The sequence below is a fragment of the Rhinichthys klamathensis genome, unplaced genomic scaffold (assembly GCF_029890125.1).
Source record: "Rhinichthys klamathensis goyatoka isolate OS25496 unplaced genomic scaffold, OSU_Roscu_1.1 h1tg000192l_1, whole genome shotgun sequence".
NCBI lineage: Eukaryota > Metazoa > Chordata > Actinopteri > Cypriniformes > Leuciscidae > Rhinichthys > Rhinichthys klamathensis.
In genome coordinates, this window is record NW_026606718.1 from 2,394,250 (window position 1) to 2,419,255 (window position 25,006).

The 25,006-nt window shown below is 36.6% G+C and overlaps 2 protein-coding genes across 2 annotated transcripts; one reads left to right on the forward strand and one right to left on the reverse strand.

Annotated features, from left to right (window-relative positions):
- The first annotated feature begins 1,600 nt into the window (after positions 1-1,600).
- slc5a2 (solute carrier family 5 member 2) lies at positions 1,601-9,545 on the forward strand. Its single transcript, XM_056262446.1, has 15 exons — positions 1,601-1,787; positions 1,926-1,997; positions 2,191-2,295; positions 2,400-2,459; positions 2,538-2,642; positions 2,753-2,858; positions 3,046-3,126; positions 4,189-4,418; positions 4,503-4,638; positions 4,733-4,840; positions 4,970-5,120; positions 7,520-7,688; positions 7,807-8,022; positions 8,201-8,336; positions 9,016-9,545. Exons 1-15 carry the CDS (start codon positions 1,689-1,691, stop codon positions 9,228-9,230), a joined length of 1,989 nt encoding a protein of 662 aa, XP_056118421.1. The 5' UTR covers positions 1,601-1,688; the 3' UTR covers positions 9,231-9,545.
- Positions 9,546-12,132: 2,587 nt separating this feature from the next.
- fbxo46 (F-box protein 46) lies at positions 12,133-22,985 on the reverse strand. The gene is made up of 2 exons (XM_056262444.1): positions 22,575-22,985; positions 12,133-15,148 (listed from the first exon to the last, which is right to left on the reverse strand). Exon 2 carries the CDS (start codon positions 15,029-15,031, stop codon positions 13,028-13,030), a length of 2,004 nt encoding a protein of 667 aa, XP_056118419.1. The 5' UTR covers positions 15,032-15,148; positions 22,575-22,985; the 3' UTR covers positions 12,133-13,027.
- Positions 22,986-25,006: the final 2,021 nt, after the last annotated feature.

Sequence of the window (25,006 nt, forward strand, 5' to 3'; positions counted from 1 at the left end):
TTCTTTTTATTTGCAAATTGTTTTTGCATTATTTCATTTTACGTACAATACATACAATCATAACAGATTGAAATCCAGAACCCAGATGATAATCGCTGTTAAAAACATGCAATTTTCTATTCAACTTTGTGTTGCAAATTCTACTGTATCTTAAATGATCTTAACTGATGTTAAAATTAGGAAATATTATATTTGGAAATGCATTTACAATACCAGTCCTGAATTTTTTTTTTTTTAGATATCAAATCAAATGCAGCACTGGCTCTTGGAGTGAAATTTCTCTCTTTTAAAATCTCATAGGACTGAACTAACAAATGAATAATAATGCAACACAACATGAGTCTTAACATTAACACAGTCTATGTTACAGTCCTTCAGTATCATATGTGACTTTTGTAGTGTCCACTACAACATCTCTGGAGGTTTGAGTTAATTATGACAGTGATTGATGATTTTCTGCACATCGTTGTAACGCACTGTTCAGCTTGCCCTCAATGAAGTGGATCAGTAAACGTATCAGTAGTGCTTTAATGGCATCTTTTTGGGTTTAGCTGGTCATTTCATCTGAAATGTTTTAAACATAGAATCGCAATAGGAACCAAATGAATGCTTTTTGTATGATTTCATTGTTCTTTTAAACTTTAAGTTATTGTAATTTTGTCTTACAGTAACATTTTCTCAGAGACAAAAAGGACTCTGTATTTACATCTGATGTCAAACAGGTCTGTTTGTTTTAAAGACCTAGACTTGTCAAATATTGAACGTTGTTTGAATGGAAAGTCTGTGCTCTGGTTTTCATTAAAATAAATTGAACATACGTTTTTTTGTGTGGCTTGTCTTGAAAATATAGGTGAATTGTTGTAGCATTTAAAACCAGTAACGTAGTGATACTGTCACACACACCAAAGTGCAGGATTATTAACCAGACCATAAACCAACCTCTTTTAGTGATTTCCAAATAAGGTGAGAACTGTTTTGCTGGGGAACTAACAGACCAGTGACTATTCTAATCAGTGATGTATTTTTAAAACCATAAATACTAAACGTTACTTTAGGTTTTATACATTGGTGTCAAACTCCAACATGTGTTTCAAACAAGCTATATAAGAGAAATTAAGAAAATTAATGAAAGAAAATGTTTTTCTACTTATGTAAAAGAAAAATGGCAACTATTTTATTATCTTTGTTACATGTAGTTACTATAGTAATAACAGTAAATTATGCATAATTTATTAATAACACTAAACCAAACCCTAATCTAACCCTATAGTAAATACATGTAGTTAATGTACATACACTCTTCAATGTTTTACACAAACAAGGAATTTGTTCTCTTCTATTGTTTTCTCATATGCCTTTTAAATTATGTAATTGAACAATAATTTAAGTACTACATTGTTTTGTTTTCAAGAGAAAGTACCACAGCATACAGTGAGCTAAGATGTAAGTTTGATTAACATTTAATGCTTAAAACTGTTAAAGTCCTTCCTGAGTGGCTAGTAATAAGTTAATTATTGTTGTTAATAATATTCCTTCATCAGCCCTTTTGCAATGTGGGCAAAGATCATGGATTTTACCCTCAAATCCTGTATGAATAAAATTCTCCTCAAGTGCTTCATCGGTGGTGTTTGTTTCATATCCTGTCATCTCATAAATGAAATTAGCATCGTGTCTGTCTGCCTTCAAAAATGGAAAACACTACAGCGAAACACGCAACCATCAACAACCCAGCTGACATCAGCGTGATCATTGGCTACTTTTTGGTGGTTATTGCAGTAGGAATTTGGGTAGGTGAAAAGTTTGTTTTGGGGGGTTTTAAAGTGCCAAAATAGGTGTTAATTGATATATCTGTTAAAATGTGTAGAATTACATTTTAAATATATGTAAAATGTAGTAAAAAAAAAATCCCCCTTTTTTCATCGTAGTCTTCATTTAGGACTAATCGTGGCACAGTAGGCGGCTACTTTCTTGCAGGTCGGACCATGGTGTGGTGGCCTGTGAGTACTAACTTTATTCAAATTAAATGTTTAATTAAAAACTTGTAGTTTAGATGTTAAGTCACACAGTTTTGTGGCAATACCCTTTCCTTGTATGAAAAAAGTTGACCAAATAATATAAAGATTTTAATGCTTATCTTAAAGCTTGTTTACTTTTTCCATGTATTTATTTCCGCTCACATCACACACATAGGTGGGAACGTCTCTTTTTGCGAGCAACATTGGCAGTGGTCATTTTGTTGGCCTTGCAGGAACAGCAGCTGCAAGTGGAATAGCTGTTGGGGGTTTTGAATGGAACGTAAGCTGGACATTTTAATAAATAATATTATCATTGGTGTAATTTGCATTAGATTGTGATTCCAATAATTTGTTTGTAATATCACAAATGCTTCTGTTTCACAGGCATTATTTATTGTTTTGCTGTTGGGCTGGGTGTTCGTCCCTATTTATTTGACCGCAGGGGTAAGTTCGTTTTTCATAACAAGGATATTTTAGATGACAAAGAGCCTTAATATACTTACTCTTTTTTTTTTTCAAAAGGTGATTACAATGCCACAATACCTCAAGAAAAGATTTGGAGGGTCTAGAATTAGCTTGTATCTCTCTGTCATTTCACTTTTCCTTTACATCTTCACAAAGATTTCTGTAAGTATAAAGTCATATCCAGACAATAGAAAAAACGATGTAGAATCATAATGAGCTGGTTTCCACAAAAGGGCACCAACTCATCAATTTCTCCTCCTCGCTGAACGTAGGTTGACATGTTCTCAGGAGCGGTTTTTATACAGCAGGCTCTTGGCTGGAATATCTATGTTGCAGTGATTGCTCTGCTCTGCATAACAGCACTCTATACTATCACAGGTAAAATCGCCTACTGATCCATCTCATTTCATTTACATTAGCAGACGCTTACATCCACATTAATCAAAGACTACATTTTATCATTTCATGCATTGCCTGGGAATTTAGGGACAAATGATCTATTGAGCTCTGTCCATTTGTTGAGGCCCACAAAATGTCTTGCAAATGACATGCAATGTCTCTGTAGGAGGACTGGCTGCGCTGATGTATACAGATACTGTCCAGACCTTTGTTATCATTGGTGGAGCCTTTGTCCTCATGGGATTCTGTAAGTACCAACTGTTTGGAGTTCAAAATCCATTCATGCGTATTACTTGATGACACTTTACATACAGTACTAGTCAATGTCATATTCCTGAAGAAGGACAGCACATGCACTTCTTGATGGTTGTTTTTTTCTGAGTTAAACATCAACTAAGTTTAAGCACTAGCCATCTAACCACTGAAAACCACTGTCAACACTTGACCCATTAATACTAACACTTAACTGCCACCCGACATTGTTTTTTTGTGGTTGTTTTTTTTAACCTTGCTACGTATACCGAGGTAGCCCTGCTATTGGTTTGATTGCTTCTAATGTTCTCCTCATTTGTAAGTTGCTTTGGATAAAAACATCTTCTAAATGATTAAATGTAAATGTCGCCTTTGGCTTTTGGCTTGCTTAGTTGGGGACATTTAATATTCAACAATATTATTGATCTGCCTGCATTGACACCATTATATGAGAACCATCACTGAACGTACTTAAGCTGGACTATGACACTATTTTCTTCTAGAACTTCTGTATAGCCGAAATAAACTTTGTTGCATTATTTTCCTGTTATCACTGTAAAGCTGTTTTGAAATAAACTGTATTGTAAAAAGCACTATATAAATAAAGGTTAGTTGACTTGATTTGACTTAAATGTAAAAACAATCCAAGAAAAGTCCATAAAATCACGGCTCAATGTACAGTGTTAATATGAAGGAATTTTCTGTGTTGATTTTTCACAGGTGTTTTATCCATATTTTCAATCACAAGTTGTGTTTTAGGGTTAAAAGAAATTGTAGTAGCACGGTGTAGTAGCACAACTTTTTAAAAGTGAAATATGTTGTTTTCATAAATATTCAGTTCACACTTAAACACAATTGTGTTACAGCACACCTGGAGTTAAAAAAACAAAACAATTTGTGGTCAGATTTTGTTTCAAAATCAAAGTCCTCCCTCAGGCATTTGCAAAAGTCGACTTAACAAAATATAAAAAAATAAAAGTAAAAAAATAAATAAATACTTTACTCATTAAAGCTATATTATAAACTGACCTTTGTGTTGTCCCCTACTTGTCAACAGCCTTCTATGAAGTTGGAGGTTACAATGCTTTATTGGAGAAGTATAGTTTATCTTTACCATCGCAGAGGATTTCCCTAGACCCTCTGAAATATAATATTTCTGAACATTGTTACACTCCACGAGAGGATGCCTTTCACTTGCTTAGGGATCCCACAACTGGGGACCTGCCATGGCCGGGTGTGTTATTTGGCATCGCAATTATTGGTAGCTGGTACTGGTGTACTGATCAGGTGAGGACAGTGTTTAAATAATTATAAATATATAACTCTGCCTTCTTTGCTCAATTTCTTCACATTACATATTGTATTCTGCAGGTAATTGTGCAGCGCTGTTTGGCTGCCCGCAGTCTGACGCATGTGAAGGCAGGATGCATATTGTGTGGTTACCTGAAACTGCTCCCTATGTTTCTCATGGTGTTTCCAGGCATGGTCAGCAGAGTGCTTTACCCTGGTATGTATTTTAATAGTATGAACATATTTAATACCACGTGTCTTTATAATTACAATTTTGGTCCGAGAATATCAATAATAAAATCAATTTTCAGATGAAGTAGGTTGTGTGGAGCCACGCATCTGTAAGGAAGTGTGTGGCACAGGAGTTGGCTGCTCCAACATTGCCTACCCCAAACTAGTGGTTTCTGTAATGCCAACAGGTGATCAACCAAATTGATTTTTCTGTGGTTTTTAATTATTATCCTTATACCTTTACAAAAAATAAGTTGTTTGGGTTACACTTATTTTTTGCTCTCAATCCTATTTCTATGTAATCAATCCCTAAACAGGTCTCAGAGGTTTAATGCTGGCAGTTATGTTAGCAGCTCTCATGAGCTCACTAGCATCTATCTTCAACAGCAGCAGCACCTTGTTCACCATGGACATTTGGACTCGTATCCGGCCTCAAGCTAGAGATAAAGAGCTTATGGTTGTTGGAAGGTTTGGAACCATTCAATTTATTTTAAATCACACTAATTAATGACTTATTCACAGCCAAGTGTCAAAATATACTGTTTTAAAATTATACTTAATTACATCATTACCAGTAGTTCCTCAATTTAACAGGACTTGTTCCAATTCCTAGTCCTTAACAACACAATTAATAGTCATTTTGAGAAATTGTGAAGAAACAATGTTCAGAAAATAATTTAAATTTTTTACATCAATTGCAGCAAGCAACTTTGCTATATCTTTGTTATCTCATCAACACTCTCATGGCAATACATGACTTTCGTTTCGTTTCATTTGTGGCAAATTCTGCTTCTGCTTACACCTCATTGACAGTTGGGGTTTAAGGGTGGACTTTCATGCTTGCTTTTTTTTTCTCCAAATTTTCCAAAGAATTTTCCACCAATTTGCCAAAGCATAAAAAACATAAACGTTCTCTCGTGAGATTGGGTTAGATATCTCTTGTTTTTCTTTTTAAATGGAACCTACTGAAATAAGATCAGTTCTTGATAATTTCCAAACCTACTCCTAAACTCCAACAAATGTGGGAACTTCTAAGAAGGACGGGACAAATATTAATTATTATAATTTAATATTATTCAAATAATTAATTAACACTTTACAACAAGGTCTCATTAATTAACAGTGAGCAATACATATGTTACAGTATTTATTCATCTTTGTTAATGATGCGCAAGCTATGGATACCCCCTCTAATGCACAACATGGGTCTAAAAAGACCCGTATTCATTTCCTATGTTATTTCATGCATGGCTCTGCATTTTTTTGTTTCACCTTTTGAAATCACTTTATTTGAGCATTTTATATTTCATGATCTATAAATTTCATGATTTATGAATATTCAAAATATCTTGTTTTCAATTATCACAAATTCATATTTGAATATTTCCTAGGTTTTGTGTAAATACATCAAGTTTACACACATGGGTCTAAAATGACCCATCTATGCAAGCGTGATAAAACAAAAGAATAAAGAAAACTTTTTGTTAAAATAACCATTGTCACAGTTGTTTAGATCAACACATTTACTGTAACACTTGAAATATGTGTATTGGCCACTTTGTCATGCATAACACACATATAACCGATAACACTGAAATTGAACTGTCGTGTAGTGCAACTGTAGCGGGATCTCCCCACCACCAATGATCTCCCCACCAATGTGCAGCATCCACCCGGATGATGTGACAGCAGCCATAGTGCACCACACGAAGGCTTATGTGACTGATAGCATTGATTTATGACCATTTATAAAAATGAATATGGAGGTACTCCCCAGGTAAGGTTTCTGCCCAACAGCGCCAATATATACTTGTATAACTTTCTATTGCAACTTTTATTTTGTTGACCTAGCTATTGGATAAAATAAAATATGTCGACCGCAAGCTAGCTAATAGTGTTGGACATGTTTCTCTTTTGCACTAGTAATGGATTTCAAGGTCAAGGTAACCTTAGCCTAAACGTTCAAATTTTAGGCTATATCTAGATGTCTTTCACAAAATATCAAATATTTTCTGTGACAAAAAATGTATTAAATAAAACTTGCATGCATGAAATATACAAAAGCAGCCGTGTTGAATTGTGAAATGTGTGGCAGGTGAATAGTTTTCTGCAGTAAATATATTTATACTATTTATAAATATCAAAGGTTCCTATATGGGTCATTTTTGCCCCATGTGTGTAAAATTGATGTAGAAATACAAAAACCGTGTTTGTTTATAAAGTAAGAAAGTAAAAATAAAAATAATGATTTGTGGAAATCAAAAACAAGATATTTAATGAATACCTGGATTTAATAAATGATAAAATACATTTCTTTCAAATATTCAGCAAAGAAACATGAATACGGGTCTTTTTAGACCCATGTTGCGCATTAGAAGGGTAGTGAAACAAAAACGATTTTTATTCGAAAAGTAAGAAAGGAAAAATTTAAATAAGGATTTGTAATCATCTAAAACGAGTTAATTGAGGAATACCTGGAATACTGAATGATGAAATTAATTTCTTGCAAAGATATAGAAAATTAAAACTCAGTCGGGTCTATTTAGACCCATGTTGTGCATCAAAGGGTTAACATTAGCTAATAAAAATATAACTCTTCATTGTTTGGTCATGTTACTTCACAGTGCATTAACTTATGTTAACAAATACAACTTTTGATTTTAATAATGTATTAGTAAATGTTGAAATTAGCATTAAGATTAATAAATGCTGTAGAAGTGCAGTTCATTATTAGTTCATGTTAACTAATGTAGTTAACTAATGAATGAAACCATATTGTATTACCGTAATTACTATAAATATTAATTGTACTTTAAGTTTAACCTTAATGTCCAGCATATAACATTTCTTTCAACTTCTGTAAACAGGGTGTGGGTACTCTGCATTGTCGCCATTAGCATTTGCTGGATCCCAGTTGTCCAGGCAGCCCAGAGTGGTCAGCTATTTGATTATATTCAATCTGTGACTAGTTACTTAGCTCCACCTATTGCAGCGGTCTTCTTCCTTGCCGTTTTTGTGAAGAGAGTCAATGAGTCAGTAAGTGTCTGCTTTGTACATATTAGTCTTCATTAAACGTAACATCATATGCCTGTAACATCATATGCCTGCAACACAAATTGAGCAAAAGCTTGCATCCTCACCTTTTGTTCATTAGGGGGCTTTCTGGGGCCTGATGGGAGGACTGGTTATCGGTCTGTGTCGCATGGTACCCGAGTTTGCATATGGCTCTGGAAACTGCATCTATCCATCCAACTGCCCAAAACTTATATGTGGAGTTCATTACCTTTACTTTGCAGTGCTGCTCTTCTTCTGCACCACTATTCTAGTGCTGTTTGTAAGCTACAACACCCCACCCATAGAGGACAAACATGTAAGTTGATGAAGCTGTGTAATTATTGTATGGATTGATTGTGCTGTAATGCATTTTGAAGTGAAATAATCCTTAAAGGGGATTAATAAAGATTTCTAACCTAAGTTGTTTTATCAACTGCTGAAGCTGTTTAAAATGACTTCTATTTATTAACATTTACCTTGCTCTCTTTGCCAAGCTCCATCGCCTTGTCTTTACCTTGCGCTATTCTAAAGAAGAAAGGGTCGATCTGGACTGGGAAGAAGAGGAACGGGGAAGGAAAGCACGAAGAGGGGCAGATGAAAAAGAAAAGGTCGAAACTGATGAGAATCAAAGTAAGATGACATGTTGCATCATTTATTTTTAGAGAAATTAACATTTGTAGATAAAATGTATATTTTTAATGCGTGTAGGTCAGGGGTGTCCAATCCTGCTCCTGGAGGGCCGTTATCAGAGTTATCAGAGTTCAGCTTCAATCCTAATTAAACACACCTGAAAAATCGAATCAAGGTCTTCGGTTGCATTCGAAATCGCATACTTCCCTACTATATAGTAGGCGAAAACCAGAATGTGACTGACAAAAGAAGTATGTCTAAATTCACAGTACTCATATAACCTACTATTTCCAGCGAGATTCTGAAGTGCGCATTCGATGAACACTTTACTATCCCATGAGGCAACTGAAGAGGATTTGTGAATGGCACTGAAGTGACACCAACTGACACTGGTAGGTCACATGATAATGACAGCATGGCGAATGTAGTAAAACTAATTACATACACTCTTACTATATTAAACATACTTTTTTTTTAAAGGTCATGAAGTAATTACTTATTTAAAATAAGTACCTACTATGTGAATTTGGACAATGCCTTCCAGTCAAATGTGTTGGGGAAGGTTGAAGCAAAACTTTGGCCAAAAGCAGGATTGGACACCCCTGGTATGGTGTATATATATATATATATATATATATATATATATATATATATAAAAAATCTTTACTCTCTGCCATAGTTGAACATGGTGACCGATCCATAATGATGAAGATTATCGGCTGGGTTTGTGGCATAAGTGATGCTCAGGCTCCAGAGCCTACAGAGGAGGAAGTGGCAGAAGCATCAAAACAATTACCTGACATAAGTGAAGACCCACTTTGGAAGTATATAGTCAATGCTAATGCGCTAATAATGATGACTGTGGCTGTTTATTGTTGGGGTTACTATGCATGAGGGGGAAATACTGACCATAAGACATAAATCAGTGTTTTCCTAACCTGCATGGTCTTAGAGTCTCCCTAATCAAATACAAATGATTCAACTAATCAGTTTGTTACTAGAGATAGCTGAAATGAGTGCCAGATAAGGAAGACATCTAAAGTGTGTACTCTAGGACCAGGGTTGGGAAACACTGATTTAAATCTTTGAATTTTCACAAGTCTAAAGAATCTGCTAATGACTAACATCTACCTGATACAATGTGTGAAAACAGTACTTTAAATGGATCACTGAAAATGCAATAAAATCATTAAATCATCGTTTAATTAAAAAAGAGAGAGCATAATTGGATTGGTATGTTGGATTTCACTTTTGAGATGCTGACACTGTCAGACAAGATACCTCATGTTTAAAGTGTAACTCAACCCCTGGTCAGAGCCTAACTAACTCCACCCACTGGCAATATGTGAAAAATGCTGGAAAAGTGGGCAGAGCCCAGCGGAGACAGAGGGGACGAACCGAGCGGGGGGCGTGCACCTGCTGAGACCCACAGTTGCAGCAGATTGATTGACACAAGCGTAATTTACGGGTGGGACATGTCCCCACCACTTTTTGCCAGGGTTGATTGTGTCCCCACCACTTTTGAAACATCTTGCGGCACGGATGTACCAATACAAATAAATAAAAAATCTCCAGTTAACTCTAGCAGAGCATTCATTTCGTTCGTTTGTTAACTAAGAGGCGATCTAGCGCTAAAATGTGTTGTTTTTTAAATCAAGTGATCAAAGTGCTCGTCGCCGCTGCGATCAGTGGTACGTAGGCTACAGTGTTCTCTTGTGGCTAGCGCACAGTCTTCACACGGACGCGCGCTTCAATCCGTTGCGGTTGCGGAGAGACTCTCAATTCGTTCCGGTGAAATCACAAAACAAACTGCACACAAACCTGTCCCTGCTTGATATACAACCACTGATAAACATAATCGGTTTTAAAAAACTATACTTACGGATTAGAACCCAGAACCTCTGACACGCTTGGCAAAATTTCATTAAACGACAAATTAACCACAATGTAATATTTAAATCGATTGCTGGACATCATAATGTTATTGTACATATATCTGATTTATGATTTAGCATTGTAGCATCTCTTATATCAATTTGAGCCGCTGGCTCCAACTGCAGTCTTAAAGGGTTAGTTCACCCAAAAATGAAAATTCTGTCAGTAATTACTCACCCTCATGTTGTTCCAACCTCGTAAGACGTTCGTTCATCTTCGGAACACAAATTAAGATATTTTTGATGAAATCTGAGAGCTGGATCACTCCTTCATAGGCTTCTAAAAAGAGTTGAAACTGTCCGGCCCATAAAAGTTAAAGACATCATTAAAATAGGCCAAGTGACTACAGTGGCTCAATCTTAAGTTTATCAAGCGACGAGAATACTTTTTGTGCGCAAAAAAACAAACAAAAATAACGACTTTATTCAACTATTCATTTCCTTCTCTGTGGGCCATGAGATTTCACGTAGTGAAACTGCGCAAAGCTTCTGTGTTGCACGTCACACGCAGGCTCACTATTGGCCGACGCTGGTCATGTGTGTGATGCGTGTGACATACAACCTAGAAGCTTTGCACAGTTTCACTACGTGAAATCTCGAGGCCCACAGAGAAGGAAATGAATAGTTGAATAAAGTCTTTTTTTTTTTTTTTTTTGCACAAAAAGTATTCTCGTCACTTGATAAATTTAAGATTGAGCCACTGTAGTCACTTGGACTATTTTAACGATGTCTTTAACTTTTCTGGGCCGGCCAGTTTCGATCCCTTAGAAGCCTATGGAGGAGTGATCCGGCTCTCAGATTTAATCAAAAATATCTTAATTTTGTGTTCCGAAGATGAACGAAAGTCTTACGGGGTTGGAACAACATGAGGGTGAGTAATTACTGACAGAATTTTCATTTTGGGGTGAACTAACCCTTTAACCTCCCGATGCCGACGATGCTAGCAAAGGGCGTGGGTAGTGGCCGTTGGCAGAGCCAGCATACATCACGCGGGGAAACAACTTCAAAGGAAAATTCAACTGCCGTAGCCACCGTTCAACTCAAAGAGGGCAGCACTCACCATATATTGTAGAATTAAAACACTTTATACCCAAATGTCAAAACATTTACTCGAATTAATGAACATCACTAATAAAGCCCCGGTCTTACAGATAATTAACAAAAAAACAAAAAAAAGTTGTTTTAGGGTTTAGTTACCACTAAAATAAATAAAATGCTTTGATTTTTGAAGTTTTTAGAACAACCTTTAAAAAAAAAAAAAAAAAAGTTTCTATATACACATAAAATATGTACTATGGAATATTTTAAGTAAAAAATAAATCCAATAAGTAGTACCAAATCACAACAAACAGAGCACCTTCCCAAGTAACTTACAATTTTATATTTTATCCACAGATGGCAATAGAGAGCCAAAAGTTTCAAATTGCACCTTTTATTAAAGGGATAGTACACCCGCAAATGTTGTCATTTACTCACACTCAAGTTGTTCCGAACCTGTATGAGTTTCTTTGTTGAACACAAAAGATATTTTGAAGAATGTTGGTAATCCATAGAATCCATATGGTCCTTCCATAGAAGGAAAAAATACTATGGAAGTCAATGGTTACCACCATTCTTCAAAATGTCTTGTTTTGTGTTCAACAGAAGAAAGAAACTCATACAGGTTTGGAACAATTTAAGGGTGAGTAAATGACAGAATTAAAAATTTTGGGTGAACTATCCCTTTAAGACCATAGCCAAAACAAATAAAAACCATGTACATTGCAGAAAACAAAAATGTAACAAGATAATTCATAAATTATTTACAAACAAAACAAATATTTCACTGTTGAAGTACCAAGAAAACATGATAATCACAGACACCAGTTTTAAATATCTTTTATTCATTTTAGAGGCAAAAATTCCCAATAGCAGATTGACGGTGAAACCTAGAACGGTCTCCCAAACCAGAGGGATCAGCATCAATGTTTCTGTTTGTAAGATTTCACAGACTGATGGAATGAGCAGAACGAACAGGGTTAAGGCTAGAATCAGGTTTTGAGTTGTCCTGTTCTTTGTTGTTCTTTCAGCCACATGAAGCTAATTACTGCTTTGGCAAAAGCTTCCTTTGCCAACAAGCACACAGACAGCCTGGCAGGCAAAGAGATAGGTAATAGGAAAGGTTTGGTCAAGAAATAAAGACTGATTTCATAAATCAATTTGGAAGGGAAAAATGAAGTCCAACAACAACAACAAAAATATTATTCACTCACATTCACACAAAACAGAAAAATGTAACAAGCAGTCAAACTGTTGATTACAAAGTGACATCAGGGATTTGGATTTGTAAAGTGATATAATTTTGCACGCTTTTGACCAAAGGGACAGCAAATTAAACTTGACCACAACCTCTGACGTTAAACTCGCAGTCCTTTGTCTAGCCTGCAGTTTTTTTAAGGTTGGGGTCAGAATCAGAGCTTGTCTTGGAAGATTGCCAAGCCGTACGAATTTCTAACCAATTAAAGTACATGTGAAGACTAGTCCCATGCAGCAGACTAACTCATTTAACCAGCATTGGTTTTCAAATTTCAAAACATTGATCTGGTTATGTAGGGACCGAGAATAAAGTATGGTGCACTGATAAGAACTGATACTGACAATGATAGCAAGGTTAACAAGATAAGATAGGAGAGGCGAGCGCAACCATAAATAGTACAGTGGCATGAGGTTTCAGTAGAGCAAAAGCAGGGTGAGAAAGGACAATCCTGACTCAGTCCTTTACCTCCCATCGTCTCTTTTGGCGCGGGCCTGAACCAGCTCGCATGGCTGTACCCAGTTGTTATCATGTAGCCCAACTCGACAACCAGGTGTGTCCTTATCTGTGCGCCGACAACACATCCAGTAGGAACGTCCATAAGGCAAGTCATGGTGGTAAGGTTTAGGGTGCCAGCGGCAGAGCGATACATCTCCCCGCTCATACTGCCGCTTGCACTGCTTGCAAGGGTCATCACGGTACAACGGGTCCTGGTTCCAGCGAGAGTCTGTAGCACGCACGCCGTAGGTCTCGATCAGGGTCTTGAAATCATGGCAGGTGCATTTGAGTGCTGCTAGCGAACGGGTGGGCAGGTAGCTGAAGATATTGACCATGATGTGGTCCGGAAGCAAAAGCATGTATTGCCGTGGTTCCAGAAGCCGTTGGATCTGAAAGCGAATCTCAAGGAAGTCATGGGAGACATGTCGGTAGAGGCGGCACAACGGAGGATCAGAACAATCATCCACAGTTGTCAGTGGGGAGTCTGGCCTCTCGGCAGTAGGCCCCACTTGCCCATTGTTGTTTGCACAGTCTAAAGACAGCATCCCACTGTTTACTGTTGAGCAACTTTCATCTTCAGTAGATGGTGACTGCAGAAAGAACAGCTGGCCAGGAGGTGGATCCTCTGAGGATTCAGTTGAATTAGCCCCATTAGGCAAAGCAAAACATACAGTCTCTTCTTGAACATTCTCTGTGCTGTCCTTCCCATAGAAGACACATTGGTCTACTGCACCCGTGACCACAACCTCAACGTGGAAGCCGGTCACCCGCTCTCGACCCACTGCTGCCTTCTCTCCTGAGGCAGAGTCTTGGTTAGGATCCGACGTTGTGGAGGGAGGCCTGTCGTTGATACCTTCCCCAAGCGGATCGGCCTTTGGTGAGCCAGCAAGGAGGGCACCTGGATCTCGAGATGAGGGACTAACCAGTTGGTAGAGGTCACATGTGATCTTTTCTTTGCCTCTGGCTCCTGCTTGCCCCCCTCCGACTCCACAACTCATAAACATGCATTTAGGACGGCCAACAGGCTCAGACTGGGTACGAGGGTCCAGACTTGACACTCGAAAAGCAATCCGTACTTCCCCTCGTCCATGGCTTGGAGCACCACCCACAGACTCACCAGTGTGAATGCTGTCTATTCCTGAACCATTCAGTTCAGGCCGCAAAGTTGTACTGTCAAGATTCTGCTGCCGAGATTCAAACTGTGCAACAGCCTGAGCAACCCGTCGGGATTCCTGCTGTTGCTGCAGTAAATCAAAGTCACTTTGAGAAGTTGGTGCAGATGAAGGGGGTTCTGAGAGGATTACAACAGGTTTCTGATGGACTGTATAAGGACTAGTTTGTCCTTGTGCTACCATACCTTGAAGGGCCAAGGCTGTACGCTGTTCTACAAGGGCAACCATTTCGGCCACAGAGAGCAGATCTGTCTCACTAACTCCAACACCATCCTCCACCAAGTTGGATTCTGTGGGTACATCAACGGCAACGTTTTGAGCTCTAGTGGGAGGGTCATAAGAGGAACAGCGACGACGGCGCTTGGCCTTGGTACAATCGGTAGCCCAGTTTCCCTTGACTTTCATGGCACTAGGCCTAGGAATTCCAGCACCATTACACTGGTGAGCTACAAAGAAGGCAATTTTCTCCTTGGTGTTGCCTGGTTTGATGACATACCAGGTATCAAGCAGTACCCTGCCATCCTCCATCTGTGAATTCGGAGAGGGTGGTGCAGGTAGTGGTGGAGCCAGAAGGGTAGATGAAGCAGCTGGTGGGGTGTTTTCAGTGCCAACATCCTCATCTTGCTCCTCACCGACTACATGGGTCTCTAATGTTGTAAGCCCCGAATCGTCAGCCTTGCAGTGGGTGGTAGTTGTTCCATTACGAATTGTACCATTGCTGTACGGCTTATTCTGGGAGTAGGTGCCAAAGGGGCGTGGGCACCACAGCCGGATGTGGGAAAAGGTGTCACGGTTCATTGTGAGCCCATGGGGAGCATACCTGCCTCTATACTGGGCAGCTACTTTGCATTTCACCACTCATCTTCACTTTTCAGGTCTGCATGTTCCAGCTGGACAGATTACTCCATCTGAGGACTAAGAGAAAAAGAGGCAAGACTTAGTTTCACTGAATTCATGTAAACCTGTTAAAATGTCTTATCAGAATTACAACAATAAATAGAGTAGTGAATCATCTGAAATGAATGTGAACACCTACTTTCCTCCAAAAAAGGCTACATTATACAATGAATATTGTATTGAGGAACTAAATCTGATATCAGACATCTTATTTAAGCCACTATGTTGAGAATCGAGGATCCCTTTAAGTACATGTTGTCTTTTGTGTGGTTTACTTTATGTAAAGTTTCAGTGTCACAGCTTTTTACAACCAGCCTGTTAGTAAGACTGGGCTGACAGACTACAATCAATTCTATTAACTTAATCACTGATACAAATGTCAGTGGATTTTATTAGTTCATTTTATTGATTAATCATTCCAGCTTACAGGAACAGGACTTGTGTTGGTGCTGGTGTATCTGTAATCTCTACTAGAAGGAAGCTATACATGGAGAACTGAAAAAATTCCAATCAATAAAGAGTGAAAATTCAGGAATTTTGAAAGCAAAATATTGAGTTAGTCTAATTCCTTTTGTTAAATGTAGTTGTTTAACACTTAGGCTAAAACCTTTTATTAAAATGGATCTTTCCAATCCCATTGCATTCCAACACATGTGGTACACAATTACACAATCAGTGTAGGTCAGTCTTTTCATTCTGAGTGGCTCCGTAGAAAACCCATTATTTTCTGTGGCCATTAATTAGCAGAAGAGCTTTTACATTCTGAAGACGACATATAACAAAAACCCTTAACCAAGAGAGAGAATGCTTTTGTAGAGGACGACAATCTTAAAGGAGTAGTTCACTTTTAAAAAAACTTTTGCTGATAATTTACTCACCCCCATGTCATCCAAGATGTCCATGTCTTTCTTTCTTCAGTCGAAAAGAAATTAAGGTTTTTGATGAAAACATTCCAGGATTTTTCTCCATATAATGGACTTCCATGGGAACCAGACGGTTCAAGGTCCAAAAGACAGTTTCAGTGCAGCTTCAAAGGGCTTTAAACAATACCAGACGATGAATAAGGGTCTTATCTAGCGAAACGATCGGCCATTTAAAAAATAAATAGAAAAGTTGAAGTTTAAAAAGCACAAAAATGCTGGCCTTGCTCTGTTCTGTGATGCACGTTCGTGACTCTCCTGCTCGAACTCGTTCATCAAAATGAACGAATCTTTTTTCGAGTCATTTCGTTCGTTGAATGAAACGAAATGACTCGAAAAAAGATTTGTTCATTTTGATGAACGAGTTCGAACAGGAGAGTCACGAACGTGTATCATTTGTGCTTTTTAAACTTCAACTTTTCTATTTATTTTTTAAATGACCGATCGTTTCGCTAGATAAGACCCTTATTCATCGTCTGGTGTCGTTTAAAGCCCTTTGAAGCTGCACTGAAACTGTCTTTTGGACCTTGAACCGTCTGGTTCCCATGGAAGTCCATTATATGGAGAAAAATCCTGGAATGTTTTCATCAACAACCTTAATTTCTTTTCGACTGAAGAAAGAAAGACATGGACATCTTGGATGACATGGGGGTGAGTAAATTATCAGCAAAAGTTTTTTTAAAAGTGAACTAATCCTTTAAGTGTTATCCTATAGCTCTGTTTATATCAAACACATTGCTTTGCTAATCTCTTTAATAAACTAAAATAATATTGTGACGCATATAACTGGATATAGAATGAATGAGAAGCCTTGTTTCTAACCATACTGTATGCACCGTTTTAAAAGACCTTCACAATGTTAATAGGTATAGCTTTTTGAAATGCTTTCAAGCGGCTATTTTTAGTCCACAATGTATTTTAAAAGCATTTTTATATTGCATATGAAAGATGACATTACATGCCTGCTATGAATGAATATGGGTCAATGACAAATATAACTTTAAAAAAGTTGTAAAATTGATGTACTGCATATTTTCCAGTCAGGAACAAAACAAGTTTTAATTGCATTTTGCAAGTTTCCTAACATTTCGATTCATTTTTTGACAACCAAATATTTGTAAATATATATTCCTAATTGTATTGTGAAATTTTAGCAAGTAGCCTAACCCTTAGGTGTCTACAGGGCCCAACACATTTTATGGTTGTGTATTTTATTCATATCATTAATTTATCATTGTTGCATTCTAGTGGGCAGGTATTTAGTATCTTTAGCATCTGATTTAAAAGACAGAAAAATAATCAAAAAGTATACCAGTAAATGCATTCAATACAATAACTATTCACAATCAACCATTTTCAGTCATTTGTTCACTTTGACCAATTATTTGTTGGACCAAGAATTTATATGGTTGTACCACCAAATGAATATCAGTTGTGCCACCTGACCTGACAACATTAATAATGACAGGAAAAATGCTGAATACTGGACTTTTTTTATTTATTTTATTTTCATTTCAAGTACATATAAAAGTGTTTTAGTCAAAAGTCTCTATTGAAGTAAAAGTAGTAAATTGATCAAAAACAGAATAAATCACGACATCACATCGAGAACGTAGGAACTGGAACAGGCTACTGTGCAATTAGATTAGGTTAGACACTGTAATAAATAGCGATTGAATAACTAAGTAATTTTTTATATTGATACAAAAATTAAGTCAGTTGAGAATTTTAAAATAAAATATCAAAAATGCATTCATCAAAATGCTAAAACATTAAATGAATAGCAACTTTAATGGAACACTATATAATAACTACTAAAGATTCGTCACCTCTCTTTTCTTTCAGCAAGATATGTTTCTCTTTCAGCCGGATCATTTTTAATGCGCTCCCTGTGTCATGCAGAGTTCTCAGTCCTACTTAATATACAGTATTCAACTACAAATACAGTTAACTACCATCATGTATTAACATTTAAATTAATCATTTGATACAATGCATTTATTGTGTACATATACATGTTTTAAATTTTACTTATAACGAAAAGCCTGCATATTACATCTGTAATTAACATATATAAACACTGTGGACTCCTCCCTTACCCCTTAACCCTACCCATACCATCAAATGTGTCCTAACTAGGCATTTGACGGAATCAAATTATCATGTTGTGATAATTGCTGAAGCTTTTATTACAGTATACAGTATTATCACGATATTGAAATAAGTTGCAAAAGAAATTGTCATACTATAACTTTTTTCACATAACAAAAAATAATTGAACATTTAAATACAATAAAGCAATACACAAAAATGTATAAATGTATAACAGATTAAAATGTGCAAAAGAATGATAGAGAACAATTGGCATCACTTTACAATAAGGTCTCATTAGTCAACATTAGTTAATGCATTAACTAACATTACAATGAGCAATGGCTACTACATTTGTTACTGAAGTTAAAGAAGAAAAATACAACTGTTCGTTCATGTTAGTCTGCAATTACAACTTCATTTTAATAGTGTTATCAAATGTTGAAATTAAGATTAATAAATGCTTTAGAAGTATATTTCATTGACATTTTTTTAACTAATTAATTAAATAATGTTAACTAATGGAGCCTTAATGTAAAGTCTGACCGAATAAGAATCAAAACATTTTCAAACAATATCTCTAGGGCATGTTGTAGTCCAGATTAAAATGTAAAAATGTTTAAGTTTGAAAATGAATAGCCCATTACAAGGCTCGAAATATTTGGGAGCATTTGTGAAAGTGCAAATAAATGTTTCTCTACAAAACGTTTGCTAATTACTGCACAGTATGTGCCTGCTGTGAGCTGTATACAGTCCACCGTTCTATCGCATAACCAATTAGACTTCAACTTTAAACTGTTAACTTTAAAGCAGACTTTAGGTTAGTTAATTAGCTGTCAATCAATTAGCTGTTTCACTGCCACGCTGTCACATGACAGGGAGCTAACTAGCGCACAAAATGGAAAGAGCTGAGGAGAGAAGGATTTTTTGAAGGGGCGAGTGAAACAGAATTTTACTTGCCCGACTGGACAAGTAGCCTGACTAAAATGTCAATAACAAAATTAATTTGAGCGTTTTTGTGAATGCCCTTGCGGCTGTGCGAATTTTACGTTTGCTTTCGAATTAGCGATTTCAAAGTGAGGTGCAAAAGAGGGAAAAGCCGATTTGCAGTAGTCGATAATACGTGACAGATTAGATCAGTCCCAAATTCAAGCACACAATGCAACCACATCAAATTTTAACTCGCACACTCTCAAAAAATGGTCGCAGTCCAGAGCCCTGCAAGGTTCTGCTGTTGAGGCTAGAAATCTAAACAAATGAGCGCAGTACACACAAAGAAACTCAATTAAAAATGTTTTTATATTTATAACATAATACATTTAAGCAACATCACAAAACCAGGAGTGCAGTTTTCCTGAATACCATCGCGATTGAAAATGTGACATCGATTTCATATATTACAAGTAAATCAGTCAGTCGCTTGTCCAGAAAAAATAGGATTTTTGTGTCGTCATTATACACTGTTCAGAAACAGAAAGTAGCAGCTGCTTTGTTTATGGTGTTACCAGGGTAACAGCTGCATGTCTGATGTTCCATCAGCGCCATCTGCTGTCAGAGAGTGAATGTGCATTTTCATTCAGTGCATCTCCTTCACTTGTTGCTGCTCATGAGTGTTAAGCGTGTTTACATCAGAGTGCGCGCAATCCTCTTTGATACAGCGGTGTTGTGCATTTTAAACAATTGATGGGAAAAGTATTCTTAAATTGCATTCTAAAAATCTTAATTCGTAATAAATTATTTACGATATTTTGAAGTCCCCACGATAACAATATTGTGCATGTTCATTACAAGCGTGCCGCAAAAGCCCTGAAAAGTGAAGCCAAAACGTCTCGATCGCCCCCCGGTGGCCGGTCCTAGTATAGGTCATAAATCCCGCCTCCCCATGTTATTCAACTGCACTTGAGACCAACTAAACAATTAAATTACACTTCAAATATCGTTTTTCCAAATATGGTTTCCGTCATTTACTGTAGTTTTTATCACGCTGATGTAATTTCAAGTGTTTGTTTTTAAAATAAGTTTGTTTTTAGTTAGTTATTTGATGCGGTGGTGGTGACGTCATGATTGACATGTTCTCTGAGCGAAGTAGTCACTGAAGCACCAACAGACTTTTTTTCGGGATCTTCGGAGGACTGAGGAGATTGGAGCTTTAAATTTAATATATAAATTTCTATAATTCATTTTTTTTAAAAGTGCAGGAGCGTGTTCTTGCAATTGATTCTGCGAGAGTGAGGGCGGAGCCTTGATTTCGCGGCTTTACTTCCTGCTCACTACTGCGCATGTCTGGTCCCGAAATCGCTACTGTGCAGACTCAAGTTCCAAGATGTCAGCGCCATATCGGGATACTGGCGGCTTCACTTCTGACCAATGGAAGAGAGCGAAGGGGCGTCGTCCATCTTTTTTTACAGTCTATGGTTCATTATCGTTATATTTCGTATTACCTTATACCGGCATGTCTATGACCGATTTTTCTTTATAGTGGCATCTAAAATGATTTTAAAATTATCATGAAAATATTTTAAAGTGTAAAACATTTTTAACTTGTACATTATTTTGAATTTCTTATAATTAAAACACCAGTTTATGGTTTTCTTAGTCTGTTTATTTGTGCTGATGGTTGAACCGGCATCTGATCTTTTGGGGGGTTAAGATCCCAAAACATAAAATAATATTTATTATTTGAATGTCCTTATAATGAATCCAAACTAAATAGGTTTTATAGAATAAAGTGATACATGTCATTAATTTATTAAATTATTTTAAAAGGAAATAATGCAATTGGACACAAAAATAATGTGCACGTCATGTCATTGACCCATATGAGAAAACAGGTTTGCTAAACAAGGATAAAGATTGATCAGTATAGTTTTTTAAGAATGATACAGAATAGTTTAATGTGTACTGTTCAACAAGAGTTTAATTTTTATATCTGGCATGACAATAATAATTAAATATATGTCATTATATTTATGCAAATTTGTTTTGAAATCTAACTAGTACCACCTAATAGTCTTGTTGGTTGCTATTCTTTAGACTGAGCAAATGGCGCCAACTAAATAAATAAATAAAGTCGTGTTTCAGATCAATACACTGTCTCATCTAATCTCCATTGCTCGGACAAACTCTTTATATATATATATATATATATATATATATATATACATATACATATATATACACATATACATATATATATATATATATATATATATATATAACCTTCCTGAATAAATAAAATCAAGAAAGTGGGAATTTATCTAAACTGGTGAAAATTAAATGAGTTAATTATCATCGGGAAATATAGAATCCATGCTGGATCTCATTGTTGGAAAAAAGAAAGGAAAAAGGAAAAGAAAAAAGGGAGACAGAAAGATTTGATGACTCCAGTATGCTTCCAGGTAATCAGGACAAACAAAATGTTAAAAGACTTGTTAAACAAGTCAGTCGACGAGATGATTAACTCAGGAGTGAACAATAGTACATTCTATTAGTATCTTATTTTCTAAATGCCAATTGTACCTTATAGAGTGAAATCGTTCTTTATCCGTTTAATGTTGATATGACCATACATTTGTCGGTCTACTCTTGTAAAATCTTAGAAAACGGATTAATTTAAACCACTAAAAATTGATTGAACCATATCAAACGTTCACCAAAAGCAAATAACAAAAAGACAGCAAATATTCGCATTGCTGATGATTAACCTCGCAAAGATCTCAGTCCAAACAGGAAGATAATATAAGTGATTTCATATTTAATCCTACGGCACTCATAAACGATTTGTGAATTATGTTGTCATGTATTGCATTCCCAGCTCTCCTCCTGTTCACTAGGCCTACTCATCAAGTTAATCCATGGGTTGTCTGAACATAATCGCTTGGCATCTTCAGTGCTTTTCTTTAATTTCAATAAACACTTTGAACTCAAAACAGTAATAGTCGAAATAAAGACAACGCGTTTGGGATCATTTGACTTGAGACAGTTAAAGCTGATCAAACTGACTAGCAGCTAACTGGCAATTGCAAACTATTAGCCAGCTTTAAAACATCTGAAAATGACCGAACCTCTCCAATTCAGTTTCACTTAACAATCATGTCAACCGAAATAATCGGTAGCAGTATAACTAACACTAGTATATTCTCCACTAAAGGGAATGTATATTACTGACGCTGTTATTTATCTGCGCCAGTGTGTAATTAGCATATGTTTAGCTAAGCTGTCTTCATGAAGTGTAAACCTCAGCTTGCTAACTTTTCTATTATACTTTCCTAACTTGGCTTATTTCAGTATTACGTAGTGGAAGTTCAGCGACTCAGAACATTTTTGACAGCCTTGAACGTTTTGGAACATTTCCACTTGATGTCATCATCAACAATAAATAATAAGCCAAGCTAAAACAGTAGCAGCTCTGCTAGAATTATGTCTCTGCTTACCTTCTTCTGAGACCAAATCTCCGCTGGTTTCGCTCCGACAGCTTTACTTTTATAACCAAAAATGGCTATATTGTCGATTTAAACCAATAGTCATTCAAATTTCTCTCTGTGCTTTTAGAAAGAAACAGAAATGTAAGCTGAGGTCGATGAGGGTTTGCAGGTAGACTGTTAGCATTTGCAAGCTAACCTCGAAAATGAAGCAAAAATCCCAATATTCATCTAGCTTTTTCACCTATATATGTCAGTTTTGAACACAGTAATGTTTTGGTAAATACTGTGTCTAAAAAAAATGGTCGTCTCTATTGTTTAACCAGAGTTTCAATACTATTTCACCAAAACAGAAATAGTTAGTAGGTCCTCGAAAAGCAATTGAGGAAGGCCATTTTGTTGACAAGCAGCTGCAAAACGCTTTTAGCCAATGGGGAGAGAAAGTTGATGGCATGCCCATATATGGATGTTCAGACTCCCCCTCTATCACTACACTCACAAAGAGGAAAATTCTTCTACCTCATCATCATAACAATCAGCATCTTTCACTTTCACCACATTTCACATAAAAGTCAAGTCTGAGCAAAAACATACCGTAATTGCAGACTCTGTTTGTTTTTGTTCTGTTACTGTACTTTTACAATTAGTCTTTGGCAGCCAATGCCACTGGGCAGACATAAATAAGAAAGACAACAATTCTCAAATATTAAAATACCAGTAAATAAAATATCAAATGAACACAGATAGTGAGAGAAAGATAAGAAGCAATGCACATCAGAGTATGGACCCCACACACACAGTATGTTCATTGTACAGTAGGGTGAATTATCTTTGTATGGGATTATGTATCTTTATTACAATATGAGGACAGGGATACTGAACAGTGCAAAGGTATTGTGTTTTTATTTTTACGTTTATTTTTACGTTTCACATTATGAAATAAATGTTTTTCTCCAAAACACGTTGGCCACAATTATACCCCTAGATTTTTTTACGAGTAAAATATCTCTGAAGTATTCCCATTAATGTTTACCTTTTTTTAGCACACCAGGAGGACTAGGAACATGAAATTGTCCAGCCATGACTTCTTGTTTCACAGGAGTTTAAATATGAGGAAACACAAAGGCCAAATTCCCTTAATCATCCACTACAATGAGTAAAACCAAAGAATATAGTTCTGATGTGCAGCAAAAGATTGTTGAGCTTCACAAAATAGAAAGTGGCTGTAAGAAAATAGCTAAAGAGTTGAAAATCCCCATTTTGACCATCAGGGCAATAATTAAGAAGTTCCAATCAACTAAAGATGTTACGAATCTGCCAGGAAGAGGACGTGTGTATATTGCCTTAATGGACGGTGAGAATGAAAGTTTGAGTGGCCAAAGACTCTTCAAGGATCATAGATGGAGAATTGCAGAGATTAGTTGAGTCTTGGTGTCAGAAAGCCTATAAAAAAATTTAACAACCCCTACATCACCACATGTTGTTTGGGAGGGTTTCAAGAAAAATCTTCCTCGCTCATCCAAGAACAAACTCCAGCAAATTCAGTTGTCAGACACGGCTGGAACTTCAAACGGCACAGGGTTCTGTGGTCAGATGAAACTAAAAAAATAGCTTTTTGGCAGCAAACACGCTAGATGGGTTTGGTGCACACAAGGATAAAAAGTACCCCATGTGTACAATTTAATAAACCGTTGGATCTTTAATGCTGTGTGCATATTTTTCTGCTGGAGGTCCTGGACTTCTTGTTCAGATACGGCATCGTGGATTCTATCAAATATCAACAGATAAAAAATCAAAACCTGACGCCTTCTGCTAGAAATCTTATAATGGGCCGTGGTTGGATCTTCCATCAGGACAACAATCCAAAACAAACATCAAAATCAAATGAAGCTTCTGCCATGACCGTCCCAGTTCCCTGACCTGATGAGTGGAGTGAACTGGAGAGAAGAAGCACCAACATGGATCTGGAATCTGAAGGATCTGGAGAGATTCTGTGTGGAGGAATGGTCTCTGATCTCTTGTCAGTTGTTCTCCAAACTCATCAGGCATTATAGGAGAAAACTCAGAGCTGTTCTCTTGGCAAAAGGAGATTGCAAAAAGTATTTAATAAAAGGGTGCCAATAATTGTGGCCAACATGTTTTGGAGAAAAACATTTATTTCGTAATGTGATTTCCCCCCCACTTTCAATTATTTTACTTCAATTTAAGGTTAGATTTTTGGCTATTTTTTTAATGAAAGATCAAAAGGATAAACGATGCAGATTTATTTTTTACAGCCAGTTTTGATCATATTTACCAGGGGTACCATTAATTCTGAGCACGACTGTATCTTTTAGTGTGTAGTGAGAGGGCCTTTTAGAGGAAACAGTTCTTTCAGGTAATGCCCAATGAGAATAATTGATAAATAATGCAAGAGATGCAAATAAGACCATACCAGAGATTGT

Bases quoted from the DNA above. Each gene is read 5' to 3' on its own strand.
- slc5a2 (XM_056262446.1), top strand. From the start codon at position 1,689: ATGGAAAACACTACAGCGAAACACGCAACCATCAACAACCCAGCTGAC. The intron at 1,998-2,190 runs GTGAGTACTAAC...TCACACACATAG, and splicing joins GGACCATGGTGTGGTGGCCT to GTGGGAACGTCTCTTTTTGC. The intron at 7,689-7,806 runs GTAAGTGTCTGC...TTTGTTCATTAG, and splicing joins TGAAGAGAGTCAATGAGTCA to GGGGCTTTCTGGGGCCTGAT.
- fbxo46 (XM_056262444.1), bottom strand. From the start codon at position 15,031: ATGAACCGTGACACCTTTTCCCACATCCGGCTGTGGTGCCCACGCCCC.